The following is a 26092-nucleotide window of genomic DNA, read 5'->3' on the forward strand; positions in this document are numbered from 1 at the left end:
TGAACGGGCTCACATCAGACAGCCCATATTTCACAGCGTGCTTCATCCCCTCTGAGTCCCCGCACAGTCTCTTGGGGAAGCACACATACTTCTCCCTTAGCCCTCCACTCGGCCATACTGACTCTGCCTCCACCACTTCCTGCCCCAGACCCCGTCCATGGCCAGTTCCCTCTGGGCAGGAGCCGTGTGATGCAGAGAATGCATCTGTCCCTCTGCCACTGTCTTAAAGGAGTCCCAAGGAGGGCTTGTGTGCCTCCAGGGGAAGAGCTCTCTCGGACTCGACCTCCCTGCCTCCCTCTCTCAAGAACCACAGGACCAAGAGGCCTGGTACCGGGGGAGCTGCATCAGCAAATGCTGCACTGGACTCAGAATCACTTCTCTTCTCCGATGGCCTTTGTTCTGGGACGTTCTTGTTGAGCTTGACTTTCTGCTCCTTTAAGATAAGCTCTCTCTATCTCAGGGGCCCCTGCGCCTCGCAGGCAGCAGACTTGAGGCACAGCTGCTGCACCAGTTGCCAGACGTGATCAGACGGTGGAATTCCAGCTACATGGGAACCCGCTGCCCGTCTGCCTCAGGAGGAGGCAGTCCTCAGGGTGCTGTGAACACCAAGGGCCTCCACGCCACAGGACCCCCTGCCATACATGCTTTGCTCACCAACGACATCGACAGCTTGCTAACTGAAAACAGGATGGTTGGCACTACACACTACCTTTGTACAGGGGCACTTTTTGTGGGTTTAATTTTATTTAATGTTGGTCCGTACTTGGGAGGTCATTGATGCTTTCCCATGAGAATGAATTCACGGGAATTACAAAACAAATATGGTCGATTCTTGTTATCCACTGGAGTTTGTTCTCAAGTCACCAGTAACTCTGCATGAGCAAATACTCATTGACCACTGGGGAAACAGAATTAGGTTCCTAAGAGCCTCTGATCACATCTTCATCAACTCATCAATAGATAATCTTGCTTTATGTGTGTTTCTGTTTACCTTAGAGACACCTGTTGACATCAGTGACTCACTCCCAGTGAACTCAGCCCACAGTAACTCCTGCCCGAGCGAAGCCGGTCCGACACGCCTTTTCTCCGTAAGACCCATCACAGCCTTCTTGCACTGAAGAACCTAGACAGCCCGTCAGCACTGGGCTTGGGGGACGTTTTAAACAACGAAATCACCAACAAACAGCACAAACAATGTGAAAAACGTGGCACTAAGTAGCCCGAGAGAAGGACCCTTGTTTAGCATCCTTGTTGGACCTCAGCTGGGTCCACGCACATGGGCGACTTGAATCTTCCACCAGTCAATGCGTGTCTATGCATGTCTGCACAGTATTGAACCGAGGGTCACAAACAAATTGCAGCCAACAGGTGAATTAGCAACTAGGGGATTCACAAATGATTAGGATTGTCTATACTTTTGTCCATTTTAGTTTGAGGCTTTTTGAAACATCAGGACAATGAACAAAACAGGCAATGAAATTAAGTAGAAATTAGACTCAATCTCTCAGGCACGACTGTATTGAAATCTCGGGCCACTCTGTAGTTCCGTGTCAAACACCATAAATAGGTGGGGGTCTATTTACAACACGCACCACACATCTGGCTCTGTGGCAGAAGCTCTTCACTGCCTCTGCCTGCTCTTCATGGAGCGAGGTTTCCGAAATGGCCTATGAACACAACTGCTGTCGGCTTGTTCTCTCCCAATTGCTTAAGCCCTTGGCTTTTTGACCAACCTCACAACTCTTCCATTTCAGTATCTTAAAATCATGATAATCGGCCTGGCTTGTGACTGTTCTGGAAGTGTCCAGAAGGGGCCCCAGGAGCAAATGCTCTTGTGAAGACCTCAGGACACCATTTCTGACCCAACCTCCAGTCCTAACAGACACTAAGCCTGATATTACTTCCTGGGCAATTTGTGACAATCTAAAAGCCTCCTCTGAGGGGCTGGCCCGCTGGTGCAAGCGGTTAAGTGCGCGCGCTCCGCTGCGGCGGCCCGGGGTTCGCCGGTTCGGATCCTGGGCGCGCACCGATGCACCGCTTGTCGGGCCATGCTGTGGCAGCTTCCCATATAAAGTGGAGGAGGATGGGCACGGATGTTAGCCCAGGGCCAGTCTTCCTCAGCAAAAAAGAAGAGGATTGGCAGATGTTAGCTCAGGGCCGATCTTCCTCACACACAAAAAATAAATAAAAGCCTCCTCTGACAACATTCTGAAAGTATTGCTGACTTCATTCCCTGCTGTCCCCACATCCCCCAAACAAAACTAAGGCAAAGTCAGGATGTTTGCAAGAACACGAGGAGAACGCACTGTAACCACAGCTCGTCACAAAGACCCTATCCAAAAAGCAGTGACCTGGAGCCTGGAACCCGGGGCCATTCCTGAGGAGAAAATGACTGAAAACCAGCAGGCACACAGACTAACGCTAATAAAAACCAATGGTTTTCATTGCAAACATTCTGGATTCTTCCACAATCCACTCCTCACTTTTAAATGAAACCCTTGTCCCCAAATCACTTTTGTGACCCCTCGGTTGAAGGGAGGTTGGGGAACACCTGATGCTGAATGTAACCTGGACGGCTAGTTTATCCTTTAATTCACACTCCTTCTGTCACCTGTTGGGTAAGTTCCAGCCAAGTGGAGGTCAAGTCTTACCTGGTCTACCTGGTCAGCACCAAGAAAAGCCATTAGCACAGCTGTTCAGAAACCGCGTGTGCATTCACACCGTCGACCTGAGGGAAGCTTCCAACACGGTGAATCTACTCTCGAGAAAGGACACCTATTGTTGGTGCTCTGGCTTGAGGAGTAATTAGTTTATAACTGTATGTCATATATACATGTGGCCAATTTACCTGAAATGCACAGGTACACACACACACACATACATACGCACACACGAGCCTATGAATAGTGAACCTGGAATCCATTCACTATCAGAGTTACACATAGAACATAAACTAGAGGGTTTTCATTTGCGTTCAGCAAAGATGCTGGTGTGATAATAATAATAACAGACGTCAACGTTGACATGTGTCGGGCACTGATTTCACGCTGGCACTTTTCTAAATTCTGCACGATTTGCTCTCACCTAACTCTACATGGTAACTATATTTTGTCCCCATTTTAGAGATGCAGCAACGGAGGATAAGTCATTTGCTCCCAGAAGGTCACACGGGTGGTAGACAGAAAGCTGAGGTTCGACGTCAGGCGGCCCGGTGGCCAGAGTCTGAGCATCTTAACTGTGATGCTAACTGCCCCTCTGGTTCTAGTTGTCTTCTTCCTTACAATTGCTCTGTAAAGTAGGACACATTACTTCCACTTTAGGGAAACCCAGGCAGAGGTCCACCATGCCCAAGGTCACCCCACAACTTGACACAGAGCCCAGGTCCAGTTTTAAACTGATGTTTTTTTCTACAGTATCCTTCTGCCATAACTCCAAATAACATTAAAAAAAAATTTCAGAAGCTCCACAGAGAGAGGGAGAGAATCCAAACTAAATTACACAGCCACCACTGTTGTTTTTGTTGATGCTCAATTAAGATTTTAATTGCTCCATAACATGAGTATAGCTACATGAATTTTTTCACCTCGTTTGGCCCTGGATTTTAGAACTTGTTGAGATCATCACAGGGATCTCAAGTCCAATGGGCCCACAGTAATAATCCTCAGTTGACTCTCCCCAAATTAGTGACATTCTTCAGCCTTATCTCGGCCCATTTAAACGAATGGCTCACAGCCAAGGGACGACAGTCAATAATTTTCCTGTAGGGATTCCTCCAAAATTCACAACCCAAAACATATTCTGTTAATAAATGAAAGCCCTGAAACCGTGTTACAGTTAAGTCAAAGTGCCATAAGTCTAAAAATAACTTTTCTTTTTCAGGTCCAATTTGCATTTTGAATCCTAAAAGATTCTTTGCTAGCAAAAAGCTATTAGAGATTATACTGCAATTTAAATATATCACTTATCACAATATATCACTTAAAATAAGTTAACAGGGCTGCGTGTGGATTATAATGTTAATGAATAATCATGTTCCTTTTTTAAGGAAAGATATAGGAGGTTATGAAAAGGCTACATGTTCCCTTAGTGACTCTCGAGAGGTGGGTCCCGAGCCCCCTGGACACTGGCAGGAGTCTCTGAGGAGGAAGCAACAAGACCACACACCCATGTTTCTTCCATTTAAACATTTTGTTATTTTGGATGTTGTTGCACAAGAATAATCAGGCTGACTTCAATAACATGTAATTACTGAGAGCAACTCAAAACATTCTGCCTTTGCTTCAATTTTGGCTAGGGAGTGGTGCAAAAAAGTCACAGCGGGAGGATGGGCCAGGTCAACGATGCCTGTAGGATGCTGCCGAAAGTGAAGTCAAATCGTAAAAAGGCTCTTCTCCAGGGAGCACCATTAACTTCAGTACGTACTAACAAACCAAGCATTTAGTTGACACAACGCTCTGTTCGGCACCTTGTGTTTCTATTTTTTAATGAGTAAATAGCTCTTTTCTATTCTAGAAGACCCAGCTGATTAAGCTAAATCGTTTGCCTTCTCCAAAAAGATCTTCTCCTTGTGGAGCATGAAAAGACTGCAACTTTTCATTTCATTCCAGCGAATATTTTTGAGAACCCCTGCATGTCCGACACTATTTGGCACTGAATGTACCACTGAGAATAAGCAGATAACAACAACCCCTGCCCTCATAGAATTTGCAGGTTTTCCTCTGAAACAAGATTGTTTCTTTCACACTGTGCATGAACTCCTGTAACAGAACTGTATCTAGACAGGAAGGGTGGTTAAGCTCAGCTCTCATCTTCAATTACCAAACCTTCCCCGTTTCAGCTGACAACTAAAGCTCCTATTTTATACGTAACCTGGAGGCCAGGAGTCACCTGCAGGGAGCTTCTGTAAACGAGCTTATGCTTGTGCATGTGAGCTGACCAGGAATTTGAACGGGCAGGCTACGAATGGAGCAACCAGGGACAGAGGAGCCACAGACGATGATGGTTGAAAAAAGCAACACTCAGCTGGCAGTGGTGTCCAGCAGAAGGAGGGCACAGGACTCCATTCAAGGAGAGCAGAAATGAGTTCCTCAGAGGGGAGAAGCTCCGGGAGAACGGAGTTGGAAAAGAAAGGCCAGACCAGTGGAGACTTCTGTCCTAGAGACATGCTTACCTGAGTAGGAAATTTGTTGAAAATTCTCCCTGAAACACGAAAATAGTAGGAAAGAGAAATACATACAGAAAGTGCTTCCTTGTTGACCTAGTTCTAGCTTAGGAGGGTAGAACTAGCAAGGTAAAGCAAACAATGAGAAGACAGTAACTGACTTCACTGTGGTCAAGGTGATGGTTCAGACAGAAAAGTGCTCAAGGAGGAGACTTGAAGAGAAATGAGGCACCGGGAACTCGCACTCTCACAGCGGGACAAAGCCAGAATGGAATCACTTCTTTGCTGTCGTATTTGTGTGTCAGGTGCCCTGACAAATCACCTTCCCTAGACAATAGTGGTTGCGTGACCTTAAGATAAGGAACCTGAGAATAAGTACAAAATATGAATAAAATATTCATTTATTCAACCGACATTTATTGACAACTTACTATGTGCCATGCCCCTTGCTAGCTGCTGGAAACAGAAGGACGAATAAGAGAGCAACAGTCAACATTACATAACAGTGGGTGAAGCTAGACAGTGGACACGCAACTTCGTAGTTGCGTGAGCTGTGCGTTTTGGGTAGGTGTACAGGGTGTGCTGGGAGTGGAGGACGAGTCAGCCAGGCAAAGGCGGAGGAGAGAAGAGTGCTTCCCTCATTCACTCACTCATTCAACAAATATTTGAGTCAGATACCGAGCTGTGTTCCAGGCAGAGAAGGTGGGTGACCACTTTGACAAAAGAGGCACAGAAGAGGACTGGAGCGTACAGCGGCTCCCTGGGAGTGGGAAAGGGCAGGCCACCCTCTGAAGGAAGGAGACAGGATGGAGAGAGGATGAAGAGCTAGGTTCCCAAGGCTTCAGCACCCCAGGAGAAGCCCTGCCTGTCTCTGATTGGTGGAAGCAGACGTGTGGGGACTAATGAGCTGGGGCTTGGCCTCTGTCATCCTGTCCCTCGAGGGAAGGGATCTGGTCATAGGAAGGAGGACGTACTCCTGCTGAGGGTGCAGGAACAGCCAGCCTTGTCTAGACATCTCATCACGGGCGTCTCCCGGGGACAGCTGTATCTTTATGCTCAATCCATCTTCACGGCAGTCACAAAGTTCTAAATCATCTCTAACACTTGCCCTGCCAAGTCGACTCTCGCTTTCACGAGCCCTAGCTTGGACAAGGTCTCTCCACGATACCAGACAAATTCTTGTGGACTGCAGATGCCACGCTGCCGGCTGACCTCTTCTGTAAGGTTCACACATCAGGGCATCATTTGTATGACCATGGGGTCGGGTGAAAGAGAGAGCCTTACACCATCAACAAGGCAATGAGTTATCAGGACGAGATGCACAATCTCTGAGAAATAACTCAAGTATATTTCCAGGTAACCCACAGAATATAAAAGCAATGGTACCTGTAGGTACACCCTCTACCCGGAGCACCACTTCTAATGCCAACAGCCTGCACAATGACTGGTCCATGTGGACATTCCAAAAGAATCCTTCGTTCTCAATTAATTAAGTGTTCTTACAGTAAATTATCACCATCTATTGTTTGAAAGCTTAAAAAACCACACACGCACTGTACCAGAGTCTTAAGACATTTTGCCCCTGGCTTCTTTTTCATGTGATTATACTTGAATTAAAAATGACTTTTATTGTTTATTTAAAGTTAGATAGGCAATATCAGAACATTTTTTAACTTTCCACACATCACTAGATTTTCTTGTGTTAAATAAAACAAGACAAAAAGCTGACTTCTCCCTCCTAAGTTTTTAAAATCAATAGGTTTGGTGGCTGATGGTTGAGGGAGAAGCAAGACCCTTGGCTTTCTGTGCAGGCACACTGAATTAGTGAGCTGTTCTCTCCACAGTAAACGAAGAAACATTTAAGTGTTTGACGCAGTCTGAGCCAGTCCAGCGAGACTGAATCCTGTTTTAGACAGACTACAGGAGCTACAGTGCCCAGCCAGGAGCCGTGGAAAGAAGCTACACAGGACGAGGACCAGCAGGCAGCTGTGTAGGAACCCACCTTCCAGAGCTGGGTCCAAGGCAGCTCACCAGGCGTGAGCCCAACTGGACGTGGAGCCAGAGGCCCTGACGGTGGCCTTAGCGACCACCGGGACCAAGAGTGGGGCTGCAGGGAATGCCAGCAGTCTGTCAACTTTCCACATCTTCCCACTTCTTCCCTTTGTTTTAATTTTATCACCGTAGGTGAAATACATCATGTAAAGCCTCACAGCCTCTATTGCTACTACCTTATGTTCTGTTTTAAAAGATTCATATTTGCATAGATATGAGTTTAAAGGGCCATTTCCTCTCAACAGCCCGTCACTTCCTTGCTGTAGAACAGTGTCTATGGTGCTTCAAGGTTTCTGTTCGGTTAAAGACTTTTTGTATGTTGCTTCCTTTATTTGATTCGCTCAAATATAATTAAATTATTTTGCTGGACAAACACAATTACTAATATTTTCCTTCTTGTCTTTGAAGTTAGTGAAATTATTAATTGCTATATACATGTCTTTGGGGATAATGAATCCATTTTGGCTTTAGACTGGTAGAGGTATCAAAAACATCCTAATTTCATTCAGCTAATTTCATTACAACAGAAAATTAAGCCCATGGATTTAACAAAAGCTTTCTTTTCGGAAAGTATTTATAAGTAACTACTAGATCCTCAAGCACATCTTATTAGAAGTCTTTAATGATTTGGGAGTTCTTTAAGCAAGAATTTCTTTGAAGTTCAGGAAAGCCTTGATTAACAAAAGAAACTACTTAAAGGATACGGCCTGGGCGGTGTCCATCATTTATAGTTGGCTGGCTTGTTTTTTCTCTAAGCATCGAGCACCGAGAAACAGATGCACTGCTGGCCATTGGTCACCTGCTAATGGACTTCTGTTGACTTCCCGATCATCCAGTCTGTGCTGCGGACCAACCCTTTCTTCTTAGCTTCACAGCTAAGGTACTATCATCAGACGCCTCAGGATTCAAGAGTTTTAAAAAAAGACACGATGTCACATTTGAAATGTGACAATTCTGTTTGTTTTTTTTTGAATTTTGAAGGAAGATCGTGCCTCTGAGAAATGTTTAAACAAACATTTTGTTTTAAGTTAAGAACTCATTGGTTCACTTTGAGTTTTTATCTAGGCTAGTGAAAAGACAAAAGGAATTCGGCAGTCATTCTAATTCTGTCAAATGGAGTTCCACCACAACACGCCAGACAGCTGGGCCTCCAGCATCTCCCCCTGAGGTTGCTGTTCACCCCTGGAGTGATACAATTCCATATGACAGCACATGAGCTGGAACCCCAACCTGTGGAAACCAATTTCTAGATCAGGTGGCACATCCTGTGATTACACACTCTGACACTTGCCAGCAAACATTTACCTCCACTCAGAAGAGTTTCTCCTCTCTCTCTGGAGGAGAAAAGAAAAGGTTTGTGTTAATGAGAGGACAGGATTAGAAGAGTGTTTCTGGAACCATCTTGGGCACAAAGGCACGAATGACTTAAGCCACAAGCTGACTCACAGAAGGCTCCCAGCTCTGATTTCACTGAGCCCTCCTCCGAGCTCCCTCCTGCCAGCACTCCACAGCACTGAAGGCAAAACTAGCTACATTGTCACCATCCACTGTGCTCATGTAGGCTTCTGCCATTGACCCTCCAGCCTCAACTAGTTTATCTCTGTCATCTACTAACTTCCTAGACGTTTTTCTCTGTTTATTAAAGACTCTGACACCTCGCTTCCAGTCTTCCCTTCCATGGAAGTTCTACCATCTTCCCAGGTGACATCAGGGCCCTGTGGACAATGTCTATTACTCTCCAGCTAAAGAATTTCTTCACCTTCCAAACTCTCACCCCTACGCCTGCACTCGACGGCAGCACATGCATTTTCGTGGTAACATCTGAGGTTATCAACCAGAGTACTTCCACCTTTGAAACCTCTGGCCTGAGTGACCTATGCTCTGATCTTCTGAGCCCTAGGAGTTTTTTCATTTCTTTATTCCCTCTACACCTGCACTTCAACTTCTCTGGCCCCCTCTCCTCGGCCTTTCCTTTCATCTTCTGTCCAGCCTACACCCTGTGGCACCGTCATTTAAACCATCATCGCACCAGAGCGTTTCATTCCCTTGCTCCCACAAACGAGCCTACCCTGGTCTACCAGCTGCCCTCCTTTTCCCTTCCGACTTAGGCTAAGATATTTAATAAGGCATTTTATATATTTATTGACTGGTCTGTTTATCGTCTGTCTCTTTTTTCATTGTAAGCTCCTTATGAGCAGGGACTTTGTGTTGCTCACTTCTGCATCCACAGCTCCTGGAACAGTGCTCGGTAAAGATCTGTTGAAGGTGTTATCAGTGATGCTGGGAAATCCCATCACTGCCTGGTTTAATGTCATTTCAAAATGTGGCCTTCAACTTCAGCAGGGTCCTCAGTTCTGTGACAGCCTTTCCCCACGGCCCCAGGCAGCCTCCCCTTCCACTCCGCACACTGCCCCTTCCAGTCTTCAATACCCTCCTCATTTTCTCCACCAGCTCACTCCCAGGGGCAGATTTTGCCTCTCCACAGAGAAAACTGAAGTAGCTGGATGATGAGCCACACAAACTTCCTATCCTCCCCAGCCCCCAAACGTATGTGCACTCAAACCATCATTGCCTCCTTCTCCTGGTAAGAGACAGAGAGAGGCCCCCTCTAAGAGAAGTTCTGTCATCTTTTCTCTGCGTAGATCCTCTCTTACATCCCCAGGCATAAGATCCATCAATTTTTTCCTGTCTTCCACCTGAATCTTCAAGCTCTCCCTCTCTGCTCTCATATCTTATCTTCTCAGCCTCTCAGGTGCCTTTGACTCAAATGATCAGTCTCCAATTTTTTAACATACTCTCTTCCTTTTACACATTACTGATTTTCCTTCCATCTCCCAACAACTTCTCCTCAGTCTCTTCTGGAAATCTCCATTTCTTTCCTGGGAAATCTCAACCACATCATCCATATGCTGATGACCCCTGTATCCTTATCTCCAACCCTGACTTCCCTGAACTTCTCACAGGAAGACTTACCAGCATCTCCAATCTACAGGGTCTCAAAGGGAAGCTTTCACTACACTGGCCCAGCCTACGACCCCATCAGATCTTCCCGTGGGCCCCTAGCTCAGTGAATGGCAGCACTTCTCACCCAGTTTCCCAAGCCAGAAACTTGAGCTATACTTACTCATTTCATTTTCACTACCTCACATATTTACACAAACACTATGCCTTATGGATTCTACCCCGTAAATATTTCCCAGACCTATCCACTCTCTCCATCCTGTTACTGTTCAAATCCAGGCAACCATTAGCTCTCCCCCAGAGAAGTGCACAGTAGCCTATTTCCTGCCCACGGCCATTCTTTACTCAATGATCCCTCCCAACATTTCTGATCAAGTCACGCTTCATTTAAAGCCCCTCATTCCGTAACCTCCCATTGCTATTAGCAGAAGGTCCAAACGCTTACACACGGATGACCAGATCCAACTCCCACTGAGTCCGTGCCAACGCCCCACACTTCTCCTCTTCACCCCACTCTCACGCCTTCACACCCTCCGTGACGCAGCCCCGAGCTCTTCTGTCAGCTCCTCAATCCCGAGAAGCCTCCCCTCTGACCTGGGACAAGGGAACACTATTTCCTTGTATGGGTAAACCTTCGCCTCCACTCCACCAGGTCTGAGCTAGATGGGAGGCAAGCTTGAGAAAGCTACATCTCTGCTTAAAATCCTTTACTTGCTCCCTGTAACCTATTTATTCATTTTCTACAGACTTTAGGAGGAATTACAACCCACGTCACATGTGCCCTATCCCCAACTTTTCCAGCATCATGTCTTGCTAGCCTGGCGCATCCCTCATCACCCTCCAGCCACCACGAACCACTCACAGGTCCCAAGCTCACCCAGCCTTCACTTGCATCTTGCATCAGCCCATGCCAGGCTGTTCTCAGCTCCACTGGTCTGGCAATCTCCGACTATCCTGCAGAAGTTGGTGGGCGACGTTTCCTGCTACAGTCACCCAAGCTGCCCACTTCCCTGGCTGACCTGGTTTAGATGCTCATTTCTCAGAGCGCCTGTGGCACGCTCTGCTTATCGCTGTCATGGCACCTATCCAAACCATGTGGTAATTTTGTTTATTAGTCTGTCGTTCTGACCAGACTACCACTTTCCTGAGGGCAGGGTATCTCAGCTCATATTCCCAGTGTCTAGAAAAGTACTCAACATTTAGAAAGTACTCAATTAATGTTTTTTTTTTAAAAAAAAAAAAGCAAAGGCATGAATAGATGAAGAAATAAATGAATGGAGGGAGGAGGAAAGAAGTTGTTCTAAAGTCTCTACGAAAACGTTCATGCCCACATTATCCTGGGGAAATTCAGGATGACACTCCGGGTCAGCTTCTCCATCATTAGCAGAGAACCAGCCCTGTGTCTCGCCCACTCTGACTTAGACTTCACTGAGCAGCACAGTCTGAAACTGCTCCTGCTAAAGCAATCAGGTGGTCAACATATACCTTCTTCTAAAGATGCAGGTGTCCAGGTAATTCCTATATACCTTCATGTCAATTTACTTCCTTAAGGTGCTCTTCCTCCTAACGCCTAACAGACACTACTCCACGGAAAGAACAGTAACTTCGCGTGTTGCGGAGCAGAGAAGGTCTGACACGGGTGTATTGCAGAAGCTTCCCCAGTCATCCTGACAAGCAGCTGGAGGTGAGAACCACTACTCTTCAGTGCTTCTCGAACTTTACTGTCCACACTGCTGTCCTGGGGACTTGACTAAGAATGCAGCCACAGACTCAGAAGTCTGAGGTGGGGCCTGAGACTTTGCAGCTTCGCAAGTTCCCAGCCAATGCTGATGGGATGCTGCTGGTCCCCAGATCACACTTTGAATGGCAAGAATCTAGCTGTTGTCCTCTTGCTGCAGCTTCTGGCTTATTTGCTTTCAGTGGTTAACCAGGGTGAGGGAAAGGCCAGCAGTGAGGGTCTGCGATGGAGAGCACAGTGCAGCCACGTGTTCAAATCACCGTGTGCCTGTTGGCAGGTTCTGCTTTACAGGAAACCCAAGTGTCCATTTCTGACTCTGCTGATTTTAACTGATGCACAGGCTAAACCGTTACCCCCTGTGCTAAGAGGGGGCACAGGAGTCAAGGAACAATGTTAATAAGGGATGACACATTTTTACCTGAGACTATCTAAAATGTACTACTCTCTTTTTCTCTGCCTCCCTCTCTCTCTCTTTTAGCCACACCTGCCTCTTTAAAAATATACTTACTGCTTCTTGATGCTCTAAAAATAGCTGTAAACAGTGCCTCTGGAACTTCCATGAAAGAGCACTTTAAATGGAATACCTCCACGCATCACACCTATGGTGCCTCTCCCTGAAGGATGCGTAACATGCAACAGGCTGTCGTTAGTCTTTGCTGTTTCGCTGTAAAATGAGACACTTTTAATTCCAGTTTTGTAGATAAGGAAAATAAAATGCAGAAAGTTAAACTGACTTGATTAAGATCACATTCTAACAGCACAGGATGTGGCCAGAACTTACATTTTAGTTTTTCCGTGCTAAGTTGGCTTCGTGGAAAAAGGAGCAGTAATCTTCCAAAAGACTGTGCCTTCATTATTCATAAAACTTGCATCTCTTTGAAATAAAATTTACTATTTAGTAGTCTTCTCCTGCACATATCTATTGCTGGAATTTATCTATATTCTACTCATCCAATTATTAACCTACACTGATTGTAAAAGAATTCAAAGTGGCCTTACAGGGATACACAAAATAAGTTAACTCCCCTACATGAGATGAGAAGGAAGCAGGAAGATGGGAACGCCAGCGAAGTGAATGGATACAGAGACGTCCTAGGACTATGGGCACAGACAAGTTTACTCGGGACTTACTAGCTGTCGGGGTGACAAGGGCAGCATTCACAGGACCCGTATGAAAAACCCACCCATTGTTCCAGAGCAGGATTGTGCCTGGTGACAGCTCTGGGGGAGACCCCGTATTCTGACTCTGACTCAGAGACAACTGGTCCCCGGGCCCCACTATACCCGCGCATCTCCCACCTCCTCTGAGAGCGAAACTCCAGGGCATGCGAACACTCTTCAATGACTAATCCTGAAATAATCTCAACCTCCCAGCTGGTTTACTATTTCCATAGACTTTTCATCCATATAACCCTAATATACTCAAATAACAGCAGCTTTAACTCAGTTAAATTGTTTAGCGAAGATTCGGTTGGCACTGAAAACTACACATAATCATTTTGAATCAATAGACTCAACATTTAATAGCAAGTGTAAGACCAAAATATAAGATAATTACTCATAAGTGGACACTGGAGAGATGGAAAAAAGGGATGAGGGTGGTTTTGTTTTGTTTTTTAGCCACTTTATTGAGTTAAAATTCGCATACCATAAAATTTGCCCAGTGATTTTTAATAAATTTATACAGCTCTGCAACCATCACCACAACCCATTTCAGAAAACTTCCATCATCCCGAGCGTTCCCTGAGCTCGTGTGCAGCGATGCCCACTCCACCCCACTCCACGCGACAGCTACTCTGCTTTGTGCCCCTCTGGTTTGGCCTTTTCTGGAAATTTCACCTAAGCGGAATCATATGACATGCAGGGCTGTGTCTGGCTCATTTCACATGGCATGATGTTTCTGAGGTCCATCCCCATTGTTGCACGCGTCTTGGTTTGTCCCTTTTTATTGTCGTGCGGTATTCCCATTATAGCTAAACCACATTTCGTTTATTCACCTGTTGATGGATCTTTGGATTGTTTCCATGTTTTAGCGATTATGACTATGCTGAAATGAACGATCACATAAGAGTCCTGGTGGGGACATGTGTTTCATTTCTCTTCAGTAAATACCTACAAAGGGAATTGCTGGGTTGTATGGAAAACGTATGTTTAACTTTCGATAAAAATTACCAAATGGTTCTTACATATTGAGCTGGGATGCACTGAAATACTTCACATTCCCACCAACAATGCTCGATGGCTCTGATCTCCACATCCTTGCTGGGGCTGTCTGTCTTTTTTATCACAGCCCTTCTCATGGGTATATGGTGAGGGCTGGGTATGTGGTTTTGAACGGTTTTCAGTCAGCCAGAAATAGGACCAAAACGAGCCCCTCCCGCTATATCCCCTTTTCTGAATGATCTCAGAGAATGAAAGCCTTCAGGATTCAAGGGCTTGTGCAACATTCCCCTTATGATCTTTCTAATTCTCTATTTTTCAATTTCCCTTAAATAATCTAGTATCAATGAGCTTCATATTATATCAAAGCCTTATTGGAAAGCACCTTGCTACCCTGCGGACTCGGTGATGAGGAGGACAAAGCTAGACCCTTCAACTGCAGGGGCCTTCCCAGGCCTCTCACTCCACCATGTGGAGTGTAGATGGTGTCCTCATCCTGACTAAGATACAGGTTATGCCCATCCCGCTTTACGCATAGGTAGTGTCTGCAGCTGTAAAACAAACCTCTGAATTCCAAATAAGCTTTCCAGGCATTGCTAACTTCCTTCCCCTTTAACCACTTAATTCAGCTTACCTATGTTTTCCATATCTTGACTGTGCATAAAAAAATGATGCTGTACTACTGCTTAAAGTCTACCCAGAAGGTAAGAAAAATATGTTATACACGTGTATTTATCACATAAGTGACTTAATTCCAAATTCTTGGAAAGGATTTGATGGACAGATGCTAATTTTAACTGGAGAATTTTTAAAGCAAGTATTGTCACACAACTGTCAGGAGAATGCCATCAGGGAAGCCGCCCAGAGCAAATCGCCACGCGCCACGTTGAAATGAACAGGGTGTGGACCGTTCCACCAAGACACCTCCCACGGTCTTACTGCCCGAGGATCCCTTCAAATGTAATTACTAACGAAACGGCCTCATCTCCTAGTCTGAAAGGTTGTTACTGGGCTGGCAGCCCTCAAGAGCCAGTCTGCGGTCCTTTCTGTGCTTCTCTGGCTGTGCATCTCTCTGCCTGGAGGCTCTGGGGTGTTAACAGGCAAGAAAGGCAAGACCACGGCCCACAGTGAGGCAGAGGGCCCTGTCACTGCCAGGAAAAGGCCAGCTGAAGCCAAGATACTTCGTCCAGGGCATTACCAGGGTCTGGTCCTTGCAGGAATAATCAGACATTTGGGGGGTTCATTTACTTCAGGGGTTATAGCTCAAGCCACACAAAAGTGATAATAAATCAGAATATGACTATATTATCTCACCATGCTAAATATATCTTTCAAGTGAACAGTATGCCTCCTTTCCTTGTATTAATAATTAAATACTCATCAAGTTTGTTTGCTGAGTAGAGAATTAAAGTAAAGGAAGTGGATAGTTCTGGGATATTTCATCCTGGTCTTGACGCTCCACACACCTGTCTCTCAAGGCTGCCACAATTGTGCAGTGTTCAACCTGCACAGCCGTACCGGTGGTCTTGCTCTCTCTTGTGAACTGTATTGTTCATGTACCTTAACTTGGTTTCTCTACCCGCTAGAGAACTTAGGACAACACTGCTAATATTTACTTCTTTAAACCCCTCGATTTCATGTCGTGTTTGATGTGCTAAAATCACTGATGAAGTTGCTTACTGTTCTCAGTAAAGTAGCTGGTTTCCGGGTCTAAGAGACACTTCTCCTTCTGAGCCTGGATTTAATTATTTCAGCTCTCTGAGGGTCATCTCATGTAAGTGCCAGCAGGAGAGAGGCAATCTGCCCTCATACACTGTATGTACAGGCACAGGGTACTAACAGTTGATCGACTCCTGGTCTCCTTTGAGGCAACGTGGAGAAGTGGTCACACTTCTGGGGCCAGCAGCCTGGGCAATCCCAGCCCAAGTCTGTTCATCCGTAAAAAGAAGGTATAAGGGTACCCCTCACAGGGTCGTGATGAGGATCAAATGTGTTCATGTGTGTAAAGTGCTCAGAACAGGGCCAGACATATACATATTCAGTAAATGTCAGCTGTTATTATTCTATTTTATTATCTTCTATTTTTATTTTATTATATCATATTATTATACTCTGCTATTTATATTTTTAACATTCCTCCCCTATAATTGTACCTTACACACCTCGATTTAGTAATAAAACACTCTTCGGGCAGTGTTTGTATGTGTGTGAGAGTGTTCCAACTCTTCAAAGGCAGCCCTAAAACAAGAGAACTGTGGACAGGTGTATTATTAGTTCCCCACTGCTGCCAGAACAAATTGCCACAAACTGAGTGACTTAACGCAACACAAATTTATTATCTCACGGTGTTGGAGGTCAGAGCCTAAAGAGCTCGTCAGGACTGTATTCCTTCCGGATGCTCTGGGAGAGAACCATTCCTCTCCCCTTCCAGCTTCTAGAAGCTGCACACATTCCTCAGCTTGTGGTTGCCTCCCTCCAACCTCTGCTTTCTCGGCTCTGTGGTTACATCTCCTTCTCTGATGCTGACCCTCCTGCTCTTCCTCTCGTAAGAACCCTCGTGATTACACAGGGCCACCCAGATAATTGAGGATAATCTCCCCATTTCAAGATCCTCAACTGAATCACATTCGCAAAGTACCTCTTGCCATATAAGGTGACGTATTCACAGGACCCAGGGATAGGAAGGGGACATCTTCAGGGAGGCATGATTCTGCCTTCCACAAAGGGAAGTGCCCTGGATGACCTCGGAGATCATTCAAGCCAGTGGCACACAACTGGAGGTGACTCTCCTATCCCAGGGGGCGCTGGACAATGTCTGGAGACATTTTTAGTCGTCATAACTGGGAGGGGGTGTTACTGGCCTCTAGTGGGCAGAGGCCAGGGATGCTGCTAACATCCTACAACGCACAGGACAGTCCATCCCCCCAACAAAGAACTGTCCAGCCCAAAACATCAACAGTGATGAAGCTGAGAAACCCCGACTTAAAGTACAGATTCCTTGAAATCTTCTGAGTTAATAAGGCTGCAATGCAATGGAAGCCAATTTCAGGATTTAGATTTTGACAGAGAAGTGTGAGAAATCACACACAGTCTTTATAACTCCATGTTTTTGATAATCTTATATGGTAAATAGAGATGAATAATATTACTCATACTTTAATAGTAGGGTTTTGAACACTGCTTTAACTTGGTATTTGCTAAGTAGTGTTTGTTTTATTTTAGGTCTGGGGTAATTGTTCACAGTGAGGCAAGTTTATTTAAGGTATGCATTATAAACATCATTTTAGGTATATTATGAATATTTAAATTTATAGATGCTCACATTTAAAGTAGCTGACACCAACCAGATTTCAAGATGATCCACAGCCTTCTGCAATATTTTATTTTTGCCTTGGTATGGCTTGACTTCTATCCCCTGAAAGAGTTGAGTTAGAACCAACATTCATCTAAAGTAAGCACCTTGCATGGGGCCGGCCCTGTGGCTTGGTGGTTAAGTGAGCGCGCTGCGATGCTGGTGGCCCGGGTTCGGATCCCGGGTGTGCATCGAGGCACCACTTCTCCGTTCATCCTGAGGCCGAGTCCCACATACAGCAACTAGAAGGATGTGCAGCTACGACACACAACTATCCACTGGGGCTTTGGGGGGAAAAATAAAATAAATAAAATCTTTAAAAAAAAAAAAATAAAGTAAGCACCTTGGGTATCAATACTGACTTTTCCAATTCTCAAAAATTTCTCTGCTTGGGTTTGAATTCTCCCAGTCCTTTAAAGCAGTCTACAGAATTGCTGGTAGGAGACTTCATATTTTTTCAACATCTTTTTTTCCATCTTTCTTTTCCTTTCCATCCACTCCACCCTTCTCACTACCTCCCTGTCTTTATCGCTTTTTTCTGTCCAAGATTTCCCCTAGGGTTTTCTTAATTTGCAGCAACTCCTAGAAGCAAAAGTTATGTTTTCTGCAGCAGAAAAGCTTTCCTAACCAGCAGAGGACTGTGTATGTGGGCATGGGCGTGAAGACTGTATCCATAAGGGTGAGTTTCATCATTTTCCCCCAGGGAGAAGAGTAACTACGAATGTGAATGTATTCTAACACTTGTGACCCAACAGAGACGAATGAAGAAAAACACTCAGCTACTCAGCAACCTTGTTTTCCACTGAAGCTATTTCTATTGTATACATTTCTCTGCCAAGATACAGTTCTGCGAGGTGTTCTACATTTGGTATGATTTCTAAGCTACAATTAAAGGATACAGTTCAAATACGTTTTAATGAGCTGGGACTTGCCAAACACTATAAAAAAGCCAGAGCCATACCCCTGAACACGAGGTCACATCTGAGATTCCAGATCCCAAACATCACGTAGCTCCTTGGGTGGGACCACTAGAGGGACCTGCCCAGGTCTCCGGGGCACAACCACCTGCAGGGTTTTACAAAAGTAGGCCTATCTAGTCAAAGGATCTAGGTTCTTCAAAAATAAAGTGCAAGAAAACAGAAAGAGGAAAAAGAGTGGGAGGGAGAAGAAAAGAGAGAGTGTGAGAGAGAACCTATAGATTTAGAGACTTAATGGACACATCAAGTGTATTAAGGACCGAGAAACTTGGAGATAATTAGAGGTCAACACCTAAGCGGGAGTTTCTCAAAACAGGACAGTATGAGCATGTAACAGGGCAGCTGGTGGACAGAGAGGAGGGGGAGACAGGGGAGCAAATGGTGACTGACAACTCGGGCACATCCCAACTCTGGTACCGTGACCCTGAGCCAAGGGACCTGGGCAGCCACTGTCCTGGGGAATAAAGAAACTTCTTCTGTCTCTGGGACAGCCCTTGGATGGGAAGTGCGTGTCATTCTGTTGAGCAGCAAATGGCTGGTTTCCCAATCAGTCTCCCTCAAGCTCCCACCAGACACCGTGTCTCAGGCTGAATGGCAAGAGCACTTGAGATCCAGAGGAAAAAGAAGGTAAGAAGAAATACAGAACAGCAAAGGGCACATACTCAGGACATTAGACTCTAACCAGAATCCCAAGACATTTCCCACCATTATTTTGCAAAGGTCAGTGAAGAACAAAAACCCAGATAAGAATATCTAACAGAAAATGGTTAAAAACCATTTGGGACAGGCTATTTCTTAGAAGAAATATAGACACTGGAAAGGAGGTTTAGCATCTCTCGTCCACGGGCACACATCCTGTGCTCACACCTGGGTGCTGGCTCTGCTGCCCGCCCTTCCCTCCCTCCTCCCTCACTCTCACCACCGTGACTTCTGCAGCCCTAGACCCCCCTCCGCTCTCTGGTTCTCTTCTCCTTCTACTCTAATTCCTCTTAGCCCTTACATGTCTTCTCTCCTCCTTGTGGGAACTCAAATGCCCACAAGGCTTCAGTGAGCAGCCCTGGGCTGACAGATCCAAAATCCCCCACCCCCATCCCCCTCCTGCTGTCCATTCCCACTTGGACATTACTCCCGGCTTACACCCCTGTGTCCACATCCGTATCAGTCACATTGTCCCTGTAACTGACCTCCTAACTCCTCCATCTCTGTGGGCACTGCCACCAACTTCCCACTCCGTTAGGTTGTAAGACTTGGCGTCGTTTCCAAAGTATTCAAATCCTCATGTAGCAAGTCAGCTCTACTGAGCCCTCTGATTCCCCCTCCAGCCGTCTCACTGCCCTCTCCTCCACCGCGGCCACCCTCCTCCTCATCACTTCTCACTCCACCCCCCAGTCGAGCCTTCCCGAGCCACCTTTCAACTTCCGCCTTGTCGAGTGATCTGTTCAGGAAAATACCCAGTCCTCCTTTATTGGAACATCAAGGCGGGACAAGGATTTTCAACGCTCTCTGTAAGGGGCCCGATCCGCCAAGCGTGGCGTCCGTTTTCACTGCTTCTCAGCACACGATGTGCTCCTGTTCCTCTTCCTCCTTGACTAGAGGTCCCTCTTCTGTGCCTTCCCTTGCAGACCCCAGCCCCGCTTCAGGACCCTCCCGAATCCCATCCTCCCCACCTGGCTTCACCCGACCACTTGCCACTCCCCTCTCGTTCTCAACCTCTGAATTAACACCTAACGACACCACGCAGGCCATTTCAACGCGCTGCTTTTCCTTCTCCAATTTCACGGCAAGTTCCACAAAGCTAGAGATATCGTTCTCTATCACCTGCCATCCACTCCCAGGCTGAGGAGAGCCAGAGCTGTTTTAGAATAAATAAATTAATCTACTATTCAAATACATTTTGATTTTCCTTGACTATAAATTAGTGACCTATAATAATAAAAGTATAAACAATGCAAATGTAGAGATGTATGTATTAACATTTGATTTTTAAGTGTTTATATTAACATCGTAAAACTATTAAATTTAAAAACCATCTTCTTACCTGATTTTATGCAGTCTGATGATTTGCAGATGCCATCTAGAAAAAGGAGGGTACACGCATAAATACCTGTAATACATGTTTTCTAATTTCTCCCTATCTTTGAAAAACTGCCAAATCAACAATCAATTCCTTAAAGCAAGAACTAAAACCTGGTGTTATATATCATTGTCAGTAGTTAGAAAAAAATATAGAGGGATAACACAGCGAAATCCTCAATTTAAAATGTTTATGAAGGAAAAATAGTATTTATTATATCATCTCTACTCACTAAGCCCTAGGTCTATCAAATGGAAATAATCAGTTGTTTTAGTCTGGTAATCATTTTTTTCCCGTTAACGAATCAATCTTTTCTAATACTGTGAAAAATGTCTAAGACTCACATTAGACCTCTTAAATTCCTGTGAAGCCCTTTTGAATTTCAATGACACAACAAAAGTTGACTAATTGAAGTTGCCCATAAAATTATGTATACTTTAATCAAGTAAAGTTATATATTAGAATCCTCATAAAATAAGCATGAGTGCACTAAATATACTTGGCAATTAATAACTGAGCTCAAATATAAATGACATTGTACTGTAGTCGATGTTACTTGTTTTGACATGTTGATGTAACATTTTACAAACGAATCTTTACACCACCATCTTTCAGTGTCTCTCTCCTTAACACATTCACTTGGAGCACGGGAAAAGCATAAGGTGAAGATTTCCCTCTCTTCCGCGTTCCCGTGTGCACAGGTGAGGGGACTCACCGTCATAGGTTGCATAGAGCGCTATCGTGGTCACGGCAATGATGGTGAGGAGCACGACGAGGACAGAGAGACTGACCTCCAGCGGGGTCCATCGCTGCTTTTTCCTCGGCTTTGGGGTGTTAATGTCAGTTATATCCATCTGACTTTCTGATCTGCCCATCACCTAAAAGCTGCAAAATATTAAAAAAAAATTTTTAAATACTAATAGATACAAAGAAAAGGAAATGTATATACAATTTTCCAAATGCTTAATGTGGCTTAATATAAGTTTAAGCTAATTTTTAAATTAGAAATAAAAGTTTTTTGTTGAAAGTCAAAACTTTGATTCTGAAAGTGAAGAGTATAGAGCCAGATGAAATAGAGAGGTCCCAGTCACAACTTTTTGTAGGGTTTTTTTGATATATCACTGAAGAGCCAAACAAAATTAGCAAGAAGATTTAGTTACACACTCACGTAGGATTCCTTCAGCAGTTCATAAGAAATAATTGTTGTACCATCATTAAGGAAAGTTCTAAACTCACCCTTCTGAACTTTGGACAACGTCAAAGGTGAACTTTATATCTTGCACCACTGGCTTCCTTTACAAGTTTGGAAATCAATGACTAATAGTCTGAGGTTTCAACTAAGCATTAATTTGAAATATGAATACAGATAAAAACAAAAAGGAACAAACACTTGTGTAGTTTATTTTTAGTCTTAAAAACAACTTTTATTATTATAGTTCAAAATCGCAGCTACTGCTGATATGGGTGTCTATTAACTGGTGAGACAACATTCTGAAAATGGTCACTCACTGGACCAAAAGTCATGGTTTACACCCTGGGATGAAAGGTATTAACCATAATCAATGTTTCTCTGTGCAACTAAAAGAGAAAAAATATATGATTAAAAAAATTCTGCCTTGCAGGTCACAGTACCATTGTTAAGATACTATTTAACCTGTATTCAAATTGATAATATTACTACTTCTCTTACTAATAGCTGAGAGTTACTGAGCACTCCCGTGTGTCAGCCACAGTTCTTGTGCTCCTCACGCATGAGCTCACGTAGCCCTGGTGAGGCGGACACTCACGGTCCAGCTCTACACCTTAGGAAAGTGGGGCACAGGAAAGCCGGGTAACTCGCCTACTGCTGCACAACCGGTAAATGTTTTCTACAAAGAACACATCTGGTCACTGAAATAAAATCGTATTGCACAAGTTTGGGCAGTAATTAAGGGGATATAAGCCTGAATATTAACTTTCATTAGGTTTCTCCTAGGCCTGGTGATTCTTTACCGCCAGTTCACCAGAGCCTAGAACAGACAGCGTCAATTTTCCTGCTGACTCTAGAAAAGAGCATGGCAAACTAACAGGTTAGCTGTTTAGAGCTTCATGCACATTAAGTGTATAATTTAGGTCCTAGATGAAGTGACTGCTCAGAAATGCTCTTACAGTTACAGATCTTTGTTGAATACACACAAGCCCCCGAGGGTGTGTTTTTGTGGAAACTGAGGCCCAGGATAAAGTAGAAACAGATTCTACATTTGAAATGTGGCCTGGGAGAGCCAGCAGATAACTAGGAATTTAATCTCCCCAGTGAGTTATTAATAAGTGAACCACAACAGGACTTTAAAGTTCTGGATACGAAGTCTTAAGCCTGCAGTCCCCTTGATTACATGAGGCCATAACCAAGGACAGACTATCACATAAAAATATTTTATTAGACCATGAAAATCATGTCTGCTAGATGAAAGTGGGATGTAATATACCTGAATGTTAATTGTCTTACTTGATGGTTATGTAACTCAGGTTGGCTGAGTCTCACAGCCCCTGGGGTTATGATATGGAATTGCATTGATTGCACTCCTTGAGGTTTTAATGGGGATGGTGGTTGGGAAAGAAAAGACGAGAACAAATTTAACACTTGGATACCATACAGAGAGGTAAACAATAAAAAGAATGTGAGACTGACCCAAAGAATACCTGAACGTTAACCACATTTGCTCGAGGATCTCCTTTTCTTGACTATTTCTGCCCTAGTCTAATCATACGTCAGAAGACAATCTAGAGAAACGTTTTCATGGTATAATATGACCCACTGCTCTTTTCAGTTCTTTCTTAGAAACAACAATCAGTTTCTCTGATAAAACTTAGGGCCAGGAACCAGGGCAGCCAGGGGGTCAAACTAAAGCTTCTCTTTGGCACCACCAGATTCCACTGTGCAGGAGAGCTAGGAGGCAGGCACGTCTTTCCTCCTTCTGGCTCCTTCTCCTTGCCCTTGAGACCAGGGTCCTGGGATCTCTGGGCTTTCAATGGCTCTGCACCTAAGGCAGCAGGAATTGTTATAGGGAAATGAAGGCAGTGACTGAGCTGGTTAGTCCTCTACCTGCTTCACAAGGATTTTGTCTTTGAGTCACCTGCAGGTTTTCCATCTGCCTCTCTTGTAAATGCTCTGTAAATTTTCAGTCTTTTGCTCCTAAGTGGCACTTTTCAACAGCACCGAGCTAAAGCAGAAACCATGCAAGTTTAACCTCCTAATTAACTTCTTCATTCATTTCCAGTTAATTCCGGTGGATTCACTCTTTTCTTTTAAGAAAGCAGAGGTCAGAATCTTGAACCTCAGGATGAGACATATCACCAACCCTCAGATATTTGAACCCCCAACGCAACCACACTAAACCCCATTTTAGAGAAGGGGAAAAGCGGGCAATTATACAAAAGAATACAAAATATCATGAAGTTGATACTTGTCCCATATAAAGTAAGGAATACCAAAACATACCTACATCCTTAAAATATTCCACCTTAGTTGGAGATATATTAGAAAGTTTAAACCAAAAAAGTGGACACTTCCACAGGAGAGAATAGAGAATTAGGAGATTAACCCAACAAGAAACCCTGCAAACCTCAGCTTGCCAACATCACCAAAAGAATGAATGATCATTTTGCTTCAGTTGAAACTGAATTTCAAAGCAATACAAAGCATCAATTTTTATACCAGTTGAATATACACATCACTTTATCACACAGTCAAATGGAGAGCCGGTTTGTTAACGGGAAGTCTATACACTAAGCAATTTCCAACTTCACAGCACATTCCTGCATTAGCCTTTCTGCAAGCCCCTGAGGTCAGCTATGCAATTACAGTTTGCACTGTGGAAACTGAGGCACAGGAAGCAGGAGAAAGGTTCCATAGTGAGACTGCAGGTGCAGAATTGGAGGGGCAGGTACTCAAGAGATATCGTCTTCTTGTTTCCCGGACTTTAATTTGTAGGAACGTGGGGTTCTGGACGCAAAGTCCCAACCACATTCCTCCCATATGCAGTGCGGCTAAACAACAAAAGACGGCGTTGAGTCCAGGAAACCAGCGGACAAGTGTCTCAAGTGCTGGAACCAGGAACGGCGCGCGAGGGAAGAAGCCGCGCGCCTCACAGCCCATGTCCCCGGGCAGCGTCCACAGGGACACCACTGCTTCCAGTTTAATAAAATGACCACATGCATCAGATACGCGGAGGAACAGACTTGATCAAGCGGCTAAACAGCCATGCTCAGTTGCAATTACCCTTATTTTCAAATAATACAAACAGACAGAGAGGACTAAGTAAGGAAACTTTCATCCACAGAAGAACCCACTCCCGCCAGCCACCCGAGGAGTTCAGGTCTCAGCACCAATTACACAAGAGGAAACTGAGGCTCCAGGCGAGACGGGTGCGTGTGCGTGTGCGTGTGTAATGAAGAGCCCTCAGGTTAGGAAAGTCAAATAGAGAGTTCAGCGCAGGGGAGCCCGGGAGAGACAGGAAGAAAACAAACCTTGCTTCACAAACGAGCCGGTGTCTGTGCCGCGGGAGGCCGGTCCCCCGCCCGGGTCCGGAGCCGCTGGGGGCCGAGGCGGGACCGCGTCACCTGCAGCGCCCCCGGGGCAACCCCGCCCTCCACCCCTCCCGGCGGCCCGCCCCGCGCGCCGGGCTCCGCGCTCCAGGGCCCAGGGGTCCCGGGGGTGACGAGTGCAGATCCCGCTCCCTGCGCCCCTCGTCCACGCTTTGCGCCCCCAGCCCGCGCCCCCAACCCCGCTCCCCGCCGGGACTCGGCGGAAGTCCCGAGAAGTTGGAGGCTGCAGAGCCGCCCGGGCGGGGGCGGGGGCGCATCCCTGGACCGGTGCGGCGGGACTCAACGCGGCCGCGCCGCCCCCGGGACCGGTCCAGCCCCGCGCCCCGCTCGCCCCGCGCCCCGAGCCCCGCGCCCCGCTCACCGCGGCGCGCAGCAACAGCTCCAGGCGGCCTGGAGGCTGCGGCGGGGGCTCCCCAATCCTGCCCCACGCGGGGCCGGGCCAGGCCGGGGTGCGTGCGCGAGAAGCCCCCGCCTCACCCTCCCCGGAGGGGCTCCGCCGACATTCTTGGGATTCTCAGCCTCGGGCTCCCCGGAGCGCGGCGCGCGGCCTCGGCGAGCCTCGGCAGGGCCGGCGAAGGCTCATTGCCGTCCCCGGCCGACCGCGGGCGCCCCGGCCCCCCGGCCCCGCGCCGCCTCCGCGCGCCTCCGCGCCCCTTCGCCTCCCTGCCTGCGCGCCGCCCTCCCTGCGCCTGGTTTCTTTCTTTCCTCTCCCTTCTCCCTCTTCCTTCCTTCCTTTCTCCCCCGCCCTCCGGGCTTTCCCTCTCTTCTCTTTCTCTTGCTCGACCGAGATGGTGTCTGCGTTCTGCACTGAAACTCTCCACTCCCGCCTCCTGACTGGGGAAGCTCGGAATGTGTGCACCTGAGGGGCTGGGAGGGAGAGCGAGTCGGGGGAAACCAGCTAACGTGTGTCTGCTCTGCCTGCTAAAACCAGCGGTGATGTGCCTGCACTCTTCCCGTTTTAATGCAGCCGAGAGGCACCCATTTTCATGTAAGACTTGGGATTCCTTCTCAGGGGTGAAAAAACAAGGAAGGA

The 26092-nt window shown here is 46.0% G+C and overlaps 1 protein-coding gene across 5 annotated transcripts in view; it reads right to left on the minus strand.

Moving 5' to 3' along the window:
* Positions 1-25662, minus strand: part of MME (membrane metalloendopeptidase) — a 78854-nt gene extending 53192 nt beyond the window's left edge. For 2 of the 5 annotated variants that reach the window (XM_087430362.1, XM_004442215.3), the window contains exons 1-4: positions 25421-25662; positions 24982-25047; positions 21191-21360; positions 20440-20475 (exon numbers count right to left, since the gene is read on the minus strand). In XM_087430362.1, the coding sequence (XP_087286488.1) occupies positions 20440-20475; positions 21191-21350 (196 nt within the window). In that variant the 5' untranslated portion in view covers positions 21351-21360; positions 24982-25047; positions 25421-25662. The remainder of the gene's footprint in view (positions 1-20439; positions 20476-21190; positions 21361-24981; positions 25048-25420) is intronic. The other 3 variants (XM_087430363.1, XM_087430364.1, XM_087430361.1) reach the window with 3 other exon arrangements.
* Positions 25663-26092: the final 430 nt, after the last annotated feature.

Source organism: Ceratotherium simum, chromosome 5 (genome assembly GCF_057802395.1).
Source record: "Ceratotherium simum simum isolate JZ-2026a chromosome 5, ASM5780239v1, whole genome shotgun sequence".
Lineage (NCBI taxonomy): Eukaryota > Metazoa > Chordata > Mammalia > Perissodactyla > Rhinocerotidae > Ceratotherium > Ceratotherium simum.